This window comes from Podarcis vaucheri, assembly GCF_965113315.1.
Source record: "Podarcis vaucheri genome assembly, chromosome: 5".
NCBI classification, from domain to species: Eukaryota; Metazoa; Chordata; class Lepidosauria; order Squamata; family Lacertidae; genus Podarcis; species Podarcis vaucheri.
The window spans coordinates 48260227-48272733 of NC_138763.1; the positions used below are offsets into that span (position 1 = coordinate 48260227).

The window sequence follows — 12507 nt, forward strand, 5'->3', positions numbered from 1 at the left end:
TAATTCGAGTGAGAATGCTGAAATAACAAAGTTGTCCCACATCCAGAAAATGTAGTCAGGGTTTTTGTTTTTGGCAGGGAGGGTAAATGGGCGAAGCTATGCAACCAGTTGGTCAAATATTCTAACAAGCTCTTACTGTACTGACCCCATCACCACAGGATGGCATCCATCTGGATTTCTGAGATGCCTTATAAGTAACTTACTTTCTCACCACCATTCACCAGTTGTCAAGCACACCCAATTTGCAGACTTGTGAGCTTTAAGACGCACCATTATCACATTTCCATTTGATCATTTTACAGGACTAGCGCTATATAAAAAGTGCCTCTCAAATATATCCAGCGAGCAGTGATTGTTATCCATTTGAAATGCCTCCACTTCATTTCCACCTTAATTTATATTCATAAACTAAGGGAAAGCTGACATTGCATGTGTGGCGGTTGATACACCTTTCACAATTTTATATACAGGAAACATAGTTGAAAGGAATGGGATTAGCGGATCGCTGCAATGCGGAGCAGGCTAGTAAGAGGCTGGAAAGGGGATCTGCTTCTCTTTAGATACGAGAGCACTGTTCCTTTTCTCTTGAAAACTACAAATACACAATGAGGGCATGGGTTGGGAATTGTGGCTGCAACATTAGCAAGCTGAAATGGTTCGATAAGAAAAATGATATGAAATTATATGCACCTCTTATGAACCAAGAGGTGCATATAATTTCATACCATTATTGTTTCGTTTGCTTAAAAATCCTATCTTAACTCTTTTTTATATATAAAATAAAGGACAGTAGTAATGAAATATCCTCTCCTTGTCTCATGCTATGTGGTATGCTGAAAGAAATAGATTGACCTCTGGAAGAAAATTGGTTAATCTAGGCCAGATATGATTATAAGGAGATGCACAATGATCAGTCTTTAAGCTATGGCAGCACTGATTAACGCAACTTAGAGCTATACTTTCTCAGTGCCAAAAATCTCTCAGGCAAAAGAAGGAAGTTCTTGCATTGGCTCTGCCAGGAATCTCTTCATCCAACAGATAACAATAAGAGCTTATGGTTATAGCGTGCACACATTTTCTGAACCACAGTCAAGGCCTCTTGTTTTGCAATATATAACAGTCTGCCAACAGATCACTTTCCTTCTTTGGCAATTCATGGTGAGGAACAAGCTGTCCCGAAGCAGCTATCTCTTTTCAAGACTTGCAAATGCAGTTCTAAAAGAGCAGTTAACTTTTTTAAAAAAGACATTGTTAGCTACTAAACCCAGAGATCCTGGTCCTTTAACAACTAAACCAATAGTCTATCTGTGCTACGCAATTTTGAGGCTAACTATTGTTTATAAAATGTACCGGTTGGTTCCGAAGCTGCCTTTATCAGACCACTGTCCACCCAGTTCAAAACTGTCTGTGTTGACTGGCAGTAGCTCTTTTGGGTTTCAGTCAGGAGTTCTCTCCCAATCATACTTGAAGATGGTGGGGATTATTTTGCAGGCAAGGCAGATGCTCTGCCACTGAACTATGGCTGGTGCTACAGGGTCAGAAATCCGTAAATCCACTGTATTCAAAGAGTCAGTTAAGGCTTTTAAAGGGGACCCAAGTGGTTGCTGGGAGATCCGATTTTTATTCTCAAGTCTCAAAAACCAGCTTCACTGTGTTTCTGGAGTAGACCAGGTAGCAGAATTGCTTTTATTTACATTCCTATTTATTAAAATGTGAGTGTTGTGTGGGCTAAACCACTTGTGGGCTAAAGATCTTGAAACGACTCCTAATGTTTGGAGATGCAAAATAATTTCATTCTACTCTCTGAAACTTCCTTGAGCATATCCAAATGGTTCTTTGTTTCTTTCTGAGGTGTCCTGTTTTGCTTAGATTCTGTTCCTCAACAAACAGAACAGAATCCTTTCAGACTGCAGGAGTGGGTCATGATCCCCTGAAGTAGAAAATTAACACAACAGAGAGCAGGTTGTGCTTGAATGTCATCGCTCACCTGTAACTGAAGTTGTGCAATCTATGCTAGATCTCCTATACTACACCTAGACATTGGTCGCTGGCCCACCAACTTCCTTTCAGGGAAAATATAAATCAACCAACCCTAAACTATATGGCACAAACTTTAACATTTAGAAAATCTACCCTGCCTTTCTTTTCTTTTCTCATTTTTTATTACCGAATATATCCTGCAGCAAATATCAGGTGGTCACTTACTGAATTGCAGGAAAAGTTCAAAGCTTTTGGGCCATGTTTATGCTAATAAGGTTATCCTTAGTAGCAGTGCAGTGTATAACATAAATCACCCTTATCAGCCACATTGCTAAACCACTGTGTTTCCTTCTGCAGGGTGATCTCCAGAGGACAAATATCCAACTAGATTTTGGAGATGGTACTGCTGTGTCCTATGCTAATTTCAGCCCTATAGAGGATGGTATCCGACACATTTATAAGAGCACTGGGATCTTCCAAGTGACAGCTTATGCAGAAAACAACCTGGGTTCTGATCTGGCAGCACTCTTCCTGCATGTGATCTGTAAGTAGTTACCTCGGGTGGGCTTTGAAAAAGCCCCTCCATAGACTGCATGCATAGTTCATTGTTTTGGAAGACTCCATCCTTAATTCCTGTTTTCCATATTACAATTACTTGGGTTTTTTTTTACTGTTTGACATGCTTTACCATTCTTATCTCATTCATTTGTACAACAACCTTGAACTATCTTCTTGAAGCACAATCCTGTACACTAGTAAGTCCCATAGGGAGGTAAATGAGCGTAGGATTTCAGCCTGAATGTTCTTATTTTACATATGGTGAACAAGGACCAACAGGGTGGATCCAGTTAGAGTTGAACTTCTCCCCACTGAAATCACTGGGACTTCACTTGATCATGACTAACTTCTCACACTGATTTCTGGGCACAAGGCAATGATTCACCAGTGCTCACCTAAGGAGTCCTATCAGCTTGACCCCATGCTCAATTCCATCCTTGCCTCTTTTGTAAAAAAAAAAACCTATTATAAATTGTATTTAACAGAGCACATTGCTCTGAACTTGCAGCTAATTAAACTCAGTGCTAGCCATTTAGAGTTTTGGAGTGGCTAAAACTGGTGAGAATTTATACAACTTTGTTCAAATACACTAAAAACAAATATACAAATTGTAAATGTATGGTACAAAGCAACAGCCATAAATTGAGCTGTAAATAAAACAATTGCATGAACTTATATAATATTCTTACGTAGGTTTGAAAACATAGAGTGAAATCCAGTAGTGTCTTTCCACCAATAGAACAGTCAGCAGTGGCAGAACACACATGTGCCTCTCTGGAATGGAATGGGGGAGGGGGGGTGTTGCAGGTGGAAGAAGGTGTAAAGGAAAATCTAGTTATGTGATGTTGGATATTGCCCATCTGCATTTCTTTTCCTTGATAAATTTGAATTGCTACTGATTCTATGAAAAGGTATTTCCTAAAATATTTTCTTCTTACCTTTTTGAATTCCTGGTGGTTCTTTTGCTAAGGTTCCTAGTGTGGCACCCTCAGAAGGCTCGCTTGGCATCCACCAGGAACCCCACTCCTCCCAATTTTCTACTGGAATTTGTTTTGGTTGTTTGTGAGGGGAAGAGGTTGCCTACTTTTGGTCTGTGTTTTATTTTTTAGTGGTCTCTAGGAGTTTTGGTGGGAGGATTCTGGGCATTACCAGTGTTTCTTTTGTGAAATGAATATTTTGTGACACCCACGGTAGTTGCTTATATTTCTAAATGTGTTCCTGGGCCCTAAAAGATTGGGAGACCCTGCTTTTTGGGTGCAAGTATCATGTGTAGTAACCATAGGCAACTCACATTTCAGAGTTTGACGTTTCAGAGTGCAAACCATGTATTTGAAATATGATTGTTTCAGCTGTTCATTTGCACTTCACCTGAAGCATGCCAGCAACGAAAGATGCTACTATGATTTTCTACTGATTGAGGGTAGAAGGAAGGATCAGAGGAGTAGGACATTAAAAAGAAGTCTGGCAGATTTTCTGCATTGAAGGTTGGCAGGCAAAAAGTTACAGGGAACAATGATGTCAGCCTTTTACAAGAAACAGTTGGGATCAAGTTCTGAGAATGTTTTTTTGGTGATAATGTCACAAAGAAAGATTGTGAAACTGAGGTTTTTTGCTCTTCTTATACAGAATTCTCCAATTAGTTTTAGAGAGAAAGGCTTCATTTGCACTGAACATTTAAAGTCCATATCTTGTTGTACTCTAAGTCTTATCAGCTGCAGCCATCGTGGCCATTTGTCAAGTATGATGGAAGCTGTAATCCAACAACTTATGGAAGCCATTACATTGGCTGCACTGGGTAGATCATACTAAGTTAAATGGATCTCTGTTCATATCACCTCCAGCCAGCATGACCAATGACTGGACTGGGAAATATGTGGGTTGTAGTCAAATAGCAGAATGCTGCTGTAAAGATTATGGAAGCCAAATGCATTAATGAATTGCTCAAACATCACCCTTCATCTGCATGTCTTAAAGTACCTTATAGTCTTTATGGTTCCTTCTTCAATGCTGTCAGCATTGTAGGATTTCTACCACCTCTGCCTATTCATCTTAACCAACTGAGAATCATAAGACTGAGTTGTGCTTCAACTGCACAAGTCTAATATTCCTGCTAAGGATGATTGAATTAGGTTGCATGGAGAAATTGATGCTCAAGAGTGAGGCTCTTCTTCATGTGCCACCTCCTCATGAGGTCTGGAGGGTGGCAACATGAGAATGGGCCTTTTCTGTGGAGGCTCCCTGCATGTGAAATGCTCCCCAGGGAAGCTCACCTGGTGCCTTCATTACATATCTTTAGACAGGAAAAAACATTCCTCTTTCCCCAGGCCTTTGGCTATCTAAACAATCCATGGCCTTTCAAACGGGGGTGGAGGGTAGGGTTAAAGGGTATTGTTTTTGTTTCCTATGGAACATGGAATATGTTTTGGTGTTTCTATATTGTCAACCACTCTCTGGTCTTCAAATGACATGTGGTCTAGAAATTTAATAAATAACTACTACTACTACTTATTGGAGTAGTGATGAAGTGGGATAGGTATTTACAAGTTCACTTTCCCTGCTGGAATGAAGGTATTATTTAAAGTCCCAGTATCCCTGGTAGAGAAATGATGCCATTCATATCAGGTTTTGTGCCCTTCAAGCCTTGGTTATGCTAGTGGGTGCTTTGCATTGCACAAACATTTTGCATGCACTCACGTGGAATGTGTGCAAAAGATCAAGCCCTTTCCACTAGGACCGTATATAGAAGTATCTTATTATGTTTCATGGTTACCTTTCCCAGCCAGGACTAATTATCATGAGATCCCACGGAGACTGTGCAAAGAATAAGGTTCATGATTACAGTGTCAGATACGCATAATTAAGCCTCTCTAGTGTTAAATATCCATGGAAGAAAAATATTTTATGCAAACTCTCTTAAACTCATACTGACAGAACATATTGGACCTTGAGCGTTCACCAGCAGGAGTGTTAAGGGGGTGGCCTAGTGGGTCTGAGTCCTAGCTCTTTTGTAATCGATTCCAAATCTTTCTTTCCCCCGTTAAAAAAAAAATCACTTTAAAAATGGTAAATTTGCTTACAGGACAGCTTTCCCTATGAAAATTGGCCTAAATCTGCTAACTTATAAATGAGCAGATGCAAATGTTATGCAAATCTGTGTAATGGGCCTGTGCACAAACTTTTTAAGGACTTGGAAACATCCCCTGCATATGCATTTCCATTGGTTCATTCAGGCTCTTATTGTGTCCATGCGTGCATGTGTAGATAAATGTTTTTTCAGATTGGTGTCTGCATTGTGATGTATGGGTTTTAATGTGTATGCACTGAAGAATCTTTCAGAAAGTCATCTTATGGATGCAAAACAATATATTAGAACTGGCCTAGAGAATAAGTTGATTAACGGTGAGATCTCCCACCTGCTTGTAATTAGAGCAGTTTACCTGACTGTAATATCTGAGCAGGCTCAAGAAATGATCAGTTATTTTGAGCATGCCCACTGCAGAACAATGACAAATTATCATTCAGTTCCATACACGCTTGCTAACGAAAACAATGGGGGGGGGGAAACCAGATGGAGAGAAAAACTAAAGTTTCAGTTTGAAACTTCAGATTTTCCCATCTGTTTGTAACTTTTTTTTGTCCACTCTTGGTGACAACCTAAATGCCTAATTTCTTGAAATGAAAGCTTAACTATAAGTCTGCTGTTTTGCTCTGAGGGCATTGCAGTAACTTGGTTAGCTTTAAGACAAACCATTTCACCTGCCAGTCTAGTTTCTGTTTTCATAACCTCTGCGACTTCATATGTGCTTGGGCTTGGTTTTGTATAAAAAAGCACTCTTTTCTATAGGTATCTTCCCAGAATATTTCAGGTACTTTGTAAGAAGGAATATATGAGCACAAATTCTTATGCTCCATGCCTATTCTGAAAAGTAATCATGTACAATATTCAGTGTGTATCCCTTTCAAATATGTCTCAGATGCAGTAACTGGGAAATGGAATGGGACCCTAATTCCTAGGATTTCAAAGAAACATCCCTGAATCTTACATGCATGTATCCTCCACAGTTGATAGGGCATGTGCATATATTTAAACTTTTATTTCTGCACCCAAGTAGAATATAGAAACAGATTCTGCCCATAGATTTTACCTTTTGACAAGTAAGTTAAACGAACCATAAGGATCCTGGAACTAGACTACTAATGGATTGTTGCTTGGATTTATTTAAGATGACCATGCGGTTTACGTTGTGTGTTTTGACAGTTCTGTAGTTTGCAAACTAGCTTTAGTACAATAACTTAGAAAGATGGCATACGGTTTTAAAATGTAAGGAAATACAGCACAACAGACTGAAGGCTTATCCACAAGCGACTATGGGAAGTATTCAACTAAGTTGTACTCCCAGTAGACCTATCAAAATTAATGGACCTAATGTCCATTCATTTCAGTGGGTGGGATTCAACTAACGCAAAATGCTAATGGAAGCCATCACAAGGGCTCCTGCTAGCGCAGTGGAGCTTTCCCTGCCCCCCTCCTCTCATGCCCTCCATGCCTCCCCCAGACCTGCTCTAGAAAGTCAGGAGAAACCCCAGAACAGCAAGTTAAGGGGAGGAGAGGGAGATTGTTTCATCTGAAAACAAAGATGCTTGCACTGAAGTGACAATGAGATGAGCGCAGCATTGAATTTCTCCCAGTGGATCTACTCTGAATAATTACCCCATGTTCACTGCCTGCAATTACCACTCTGCCCAGAATGGACATGTGAAATTGCCATCGCAGATCATACTTGTAGAACATCATTGCTATCAGTGAAGGCAAGGTTAAGTAGTTTCCATAGCTGACTCGGATATTATGGTGAGCTTTAACCCTATTATGACTGGTTAGCAAAGCCATAGACAAGTTTAATTTTAAAAAGAAGAAAAGATTTGGAGTCGTTGCACATTTCTTTGTCAGTACAACAGGCGGAATTGTATATACTGTTATCCACCAACCTTTGGTTGCTACAAGTGTATTAAGTTTTTTAAAAAGGCATTTTTGCATTTAGCCGCTTTAAAATTTGCACACTTTGCACAAATTAGAATTGTACAGAAGGAATTTCTAATACATCTCACTGTGTTTCCTTTCCACAGGTCCAGTAGAGCGTGTCGATTTGAGGGTCCCCTTTGTGGCCATCAGGAATAAGGAAGTAAATATCACAGCTGTGGTTTGGCCCAATCAGTCGGGTACCCTCACATACTTCTGGTGGTTCGGCAACAACACAAAGGTTTGAGCTTTTTTTTAAAATGAAACAATAAAAATAAAACCTTGTTTATTTTCTTTGAAAGGATTCATATTTGAATCGTCTGATGTTTTGATTTTATATATGGAGCTCCACCTTATTTGAAGCCGCGGTAAAAGCAAGGTAATTTTTCCTTGCTGTTGAAAAAAAGCTTCTTTGTTTTCTAAACTTTGCCACTGCCCCTCTCTCGATCTCTCTCTTTCTCTCTGTTTTTGTACCACCCCTTGTTGTTTGCATGAGTTCTGACAATGTGCAGTTGGTTATTATTGGAACGTTGTGTGCAGAAGCTATTATTGTTACTAGAATTCAAAATTATACACCACTATATCTACTGGATAATGGTGGGCTTTCTGCTCAGCATTTAAAAACCACTGGTGATCAAATAAGCATCATTTCCAATATGAATGTCAGAACACACTTGTATTTTTAGAATCTCACACAGTGTTTTAAATCCAATGGGGACTGAATAACTTTTGGCATCTGTGAATTCAAGCTAAGATCGTAAGCAGCACTCTCTTAGGCTGCCCATGCTGTTTATGCCTTTGGGGACATTTCAGAGAAACTGAACAGCGAAAGTGCTGTTGAATGCTCAGTCGCAATCAGTCACCTATTCCATAGAGCCATGCCGATAAAAATTATTCTGATACTAAGGAATCTGCATAAATATTTGTGGGGGGAATGTTCTAGTGATTGCTTAATTTAGATGTTTACCTGGAAGATAAAATATTTTCTTGGTACGATTGCTTAGCCACAAACTGGGATTTCATGTCTTGCTTGAAAGACTGTGGGTTTCAATCTATATTCAGCAGCTCCTCACAAATGTATCAGCAGTTCCTAAATGAGAAGGTCAGTATTGGTGAATGAGCTTTCATTAAATAGAGCTTATTTGCTACTTCTCATTTCACTGCAATATAGGATGTATTCTGAATTCATGTGGGGCAGGAATGGAGCCCTGCAAACTTGGCCCATTGTCCAGTGTGAAACTCATTTGTGCCCTAGTATGCACCCAGGGGATCTAAACCCCACTTGCCAGAATCAGATCATATTGTACCCTAGGGCAAGAGTGGGACATAGGAAAGGTCCCCAGTCATTTTAGTTGTGAGTGTTCTTGGCACATACCTCCCCGGGAAGCATCATCACATAATGACATTAGCAGGCATTTAGTCAGAGAAGACATCTATTTGACTTTGACTTGCTAGGTTGGAAACTATTTGGAACCTAAAATAGTGGTGGTCTCCCCCCTCTTTTTTTTAAAGAACAAAACATTGTAGTTTCTCTCACATACTGAGATATCTACACTTGGAATTTGCAAATGAGAGTAATTGTAGTTGCATTTTTGTACCTGCAATTTAAATCTTATCTATGCTTATGCCTCTGATTCCTGGGTGCACTCACAAACTTAAAGCTCTTTAAGCTGCAGATGCAAAATGGCACCAAAATAAGGGGCAGCTTAAAGCTGGTAATAGTATTTGGCTTTGCAAAATGGCAATAATCATGGGAAGGCCATAACAGAATACTAAGCAATGCTAAGCTGCCATTCTGATAGTCTGAGGATTTACTGATATTTTCCACTGATTCACAAGGAAGGGAGCTAAAAACAGCTACAAAACTGCTGTTCTCCCAGGGCCCTTCTGCCTTTATTCTCTCTAGGGGGTTCCACTGTTCTGAGTTGTTATTACTTTCTGACCTCTATTGATGCACTCTGCGGGAGCAAAGAACTCTAGGGATTGTTTCCTTGAGCACCACAAGCCCACGAGGCTTGGGAGCAATCCTAGAACTCTTCACAGGAGTACTGATCTGTAGCCACAAAGTCTAAAAATCTACACTAAAGCTTTTCAAATTTGATGGGTTAAAAACAACAGCATGCCACACATTCTGCAATGTTCTTGTTTAAACAAAAGCAAAATACTTTCTCCACATGATATGCAACGTTTCCCAGTTCCCCAGCATTGCTCTTTGGAGAGCTTGATTGCAGGACTTTGCTGATGTAGCCCCATAATAATCCTATTATTTAAGTCACCAGGCGAGTCTTTTGCAGTTTTAATATTCAGACTGATCCAAACAAAAGCATGACCTGTAAATCACAGAAAATGGTTGGTGGGTACTGCTGCTGCTTTTATAGTAGGCATTAATCTGTTGGGATGGTTGATGTTGCCGTTGGTGTTGGAAAACAGCACTTATGATGAGCGGCAGGGTGGGCAGTGCGCCGATAGCATCCCTAGGCTGCACCTCTGGCCCAACACCAGATGCAGACCCTCCATTCCCTCTCCAAGACAGAGGGATTTTCCAGTGGTAGGAAGTAAAATTCCTATAGACTACAGCAGCACCTCCTTCCTGCCCCTCCAGTCTGGGCTAATATTGCACCATATACCCTCGTGGGCAGAGTTTAGTCAGAACTGACTCGCCCATTTTCCCCTACCCAGGTCTTGGTAGTACACGCCAGGACAGCCTGCTCATTGACATTCAGCATGATGGATCAGCATGATTTTATTAAGGACCAACCTGGCATTCCACAGTGGAAGCGCCATATTGCTGAGTACAGTGATAGAATGAGATTGGCACCACGGATAGGTGAGAGCTTGGTTGGGGGGATCTCAGACTCAAGCTTGGGATAAAACTGATTCTATTCAAGTTCTGCTGTAAATAAGATAGCCACTCCACATGTCTGAAAACCAGTTGCGGCCAAACAGCCGTCTTGATTTTGCATTACAACTTGCCATGTGGCACAGCCAGACTGATTTTTCACTGCATGAGAAGTAATTTTTCCTGAACAGATTTATCACATTAAAACAGCAAATTGGCAATGTGATGGCAAGAATCAGGCAAATACTTCATTGCACTGCCAGTTAGGACATTAACCGAAGACGCTGTGCAGTATAAACTGACTTTGATTTTTGTAGAATAGCCAGATTCTGATGCCTTTAACCCATGGGAGGAGTGACGCAGATAGAGATGGCAATTTAGGCTATTTGTAGACTCATCGCTTCACTGTAGCCTCCTGCTTTAAAGGTACCACTGCAATATACAACTCCATTTTATACACATCCTAAAAAGGGAAAGGTACCCCCCTAGACGAGCCTTAATTTCTTTTTCTAGATAGAGCTATTGTAGTGAATTGCTGGTCCACTGCTTTAGCAATATACCTAAAGGCCAATTTGCTTGGATTAACACAGGTCCAGTTTAATAAATGTGTCTGGCTGTCTAATAGGTTTTGAGCAAATGAACCTTAAACTCCTTGATTTAATTTAGAGTTAGTTCCCAGACCTCAGTGCATGAATTAAATCTAAGGAGCTACCTGAATGTTAAAACTCTGTGATGGGGGTGAAATCAGCCATGATCTAATAGGACATACACCATAAAAGGGAGGCAATTTTTAAAACAAAACTGGCTTCTTATATATTTCTTGACTTGGAAAGCACTGCTGAAGTCCCCAGAGTGGGTTGTAATTCTGCACCCAAGCTAGATTTGTTTCATTGAATGACTGACTCTTGCCATCATACCCATAAAGAGGACTCAATATGCAAAATGTATGGTATTAGGAGGGACTGGATCTCCACACTCCCATCTCCTGGGCATGGTTGCAGCCACAACCCATGGTAATTGGAGCAAAGGACCCAAATGAAATTCTCCCTCTTGACTACATCAACCTTGGGCATGTGAACCTGACATGCACACTATGGCCTCACTGTCTAGCATTCACCAAGGTGTGCATGTAAAGTGAGGTAAAACAGTGGAATAGGAAAGAAGGAAGGAAGGAAGGAAGGAAGGAAGGAAGGAAGGAAGGAAGGAAGGAAGGAAGGAAGGAAGCTTAATAAGTCTAGCCCCTGCCCCTTCTTGATTTGGCTAAGCAGCCCTCATGCCTATAAGAAGTCATTCCCTGGGAGAAGCCACTGGAGGATTCTTCTCAGGAATGTTACAAATTTGCCCCACTTTAGAGGAGCCACGCATTCCTAGGAGCTAGTTGGTGACTCTTTTCCCACTCATATATAGAAACTAAACTGATGCATTCAAATCCGTATTTTTGTGTGTGTGACCCCTGTGATTCATGGAATAGAATACTAAATTAACTATGAATGCATATTACTTTTACAGCCATTCATCACCTTGGACAGCAGCATCTCTTATACTTTTACTGCGGAAGGAAGGAATACTGTCACAGTGCAGGTCTCAGCTGGCAGTGTCCTCATCCAGGACACCAAGAACATTGCTGTACATGGTAAGCAGACACAGACTAATTCAAGAGATACCCCCCCAACAGCTGTTTCTGGCTCCTCTTCCAATTCTATCCCCCACTTCACCAGCCCCACCACAGAGTTTAACAGTGGACAGAAAACACTTGGGATTGTGCATGCAGTCAAAGGTAACTGCTGCAGGCTTCATTCTAGGTTCCTTTAAGACATAACAATCCTCCTTACATCCTTTGATACTTAGGTCTTAAAGGAGCCCAGAATGAAGGATAAACACGATGCCTAAAAACCTGCAGGAGTTACTACCTTTTGTTGTTGGCATCTGTCTGTCTTGAGAGATAACGGAGTGCACCTCTGGGGATGAAGCCAAACCCATGGAGAATTACAGCACCTGCTGTGGCATCACAGCATCTACTGTGGTTGCAGAGACTAACTCCTAACTGCTGCCTCCCACATTGTTTTTGCTGCAATAGCAGCACTGAAATGACCTATCCAGGACACAAGCCTGG

General features: G+C 40.8%; 1 protein-coding gene across 1 annotated transcript in view; it reads left to right on the forward strand.

The window, feature by feature from the left end:
• The window catches only part of SORCS3 (sortilin related VPS10 domain containing receptor 3), a 413753-nt gene that overhangs the window by 370932 nt on the left and 30314 nt on the right, over positions 1–12507 (forward strand). Inside the window, exons 19-21 of the mRNA XM_082225230.1 lie at positions 2338–2524; positions 7663–7796; positions 11904–12027. Coding sequence (XP_082081356.1) covers positions 2338–2524; positions 7663–7796; positions 11904–12027 — 445 coding nt within the window. The remainder of the gene's footprint in view (positions 1–2337; positions 2525–7662; positions 7797–11903; positions 12028–12507) is intronic.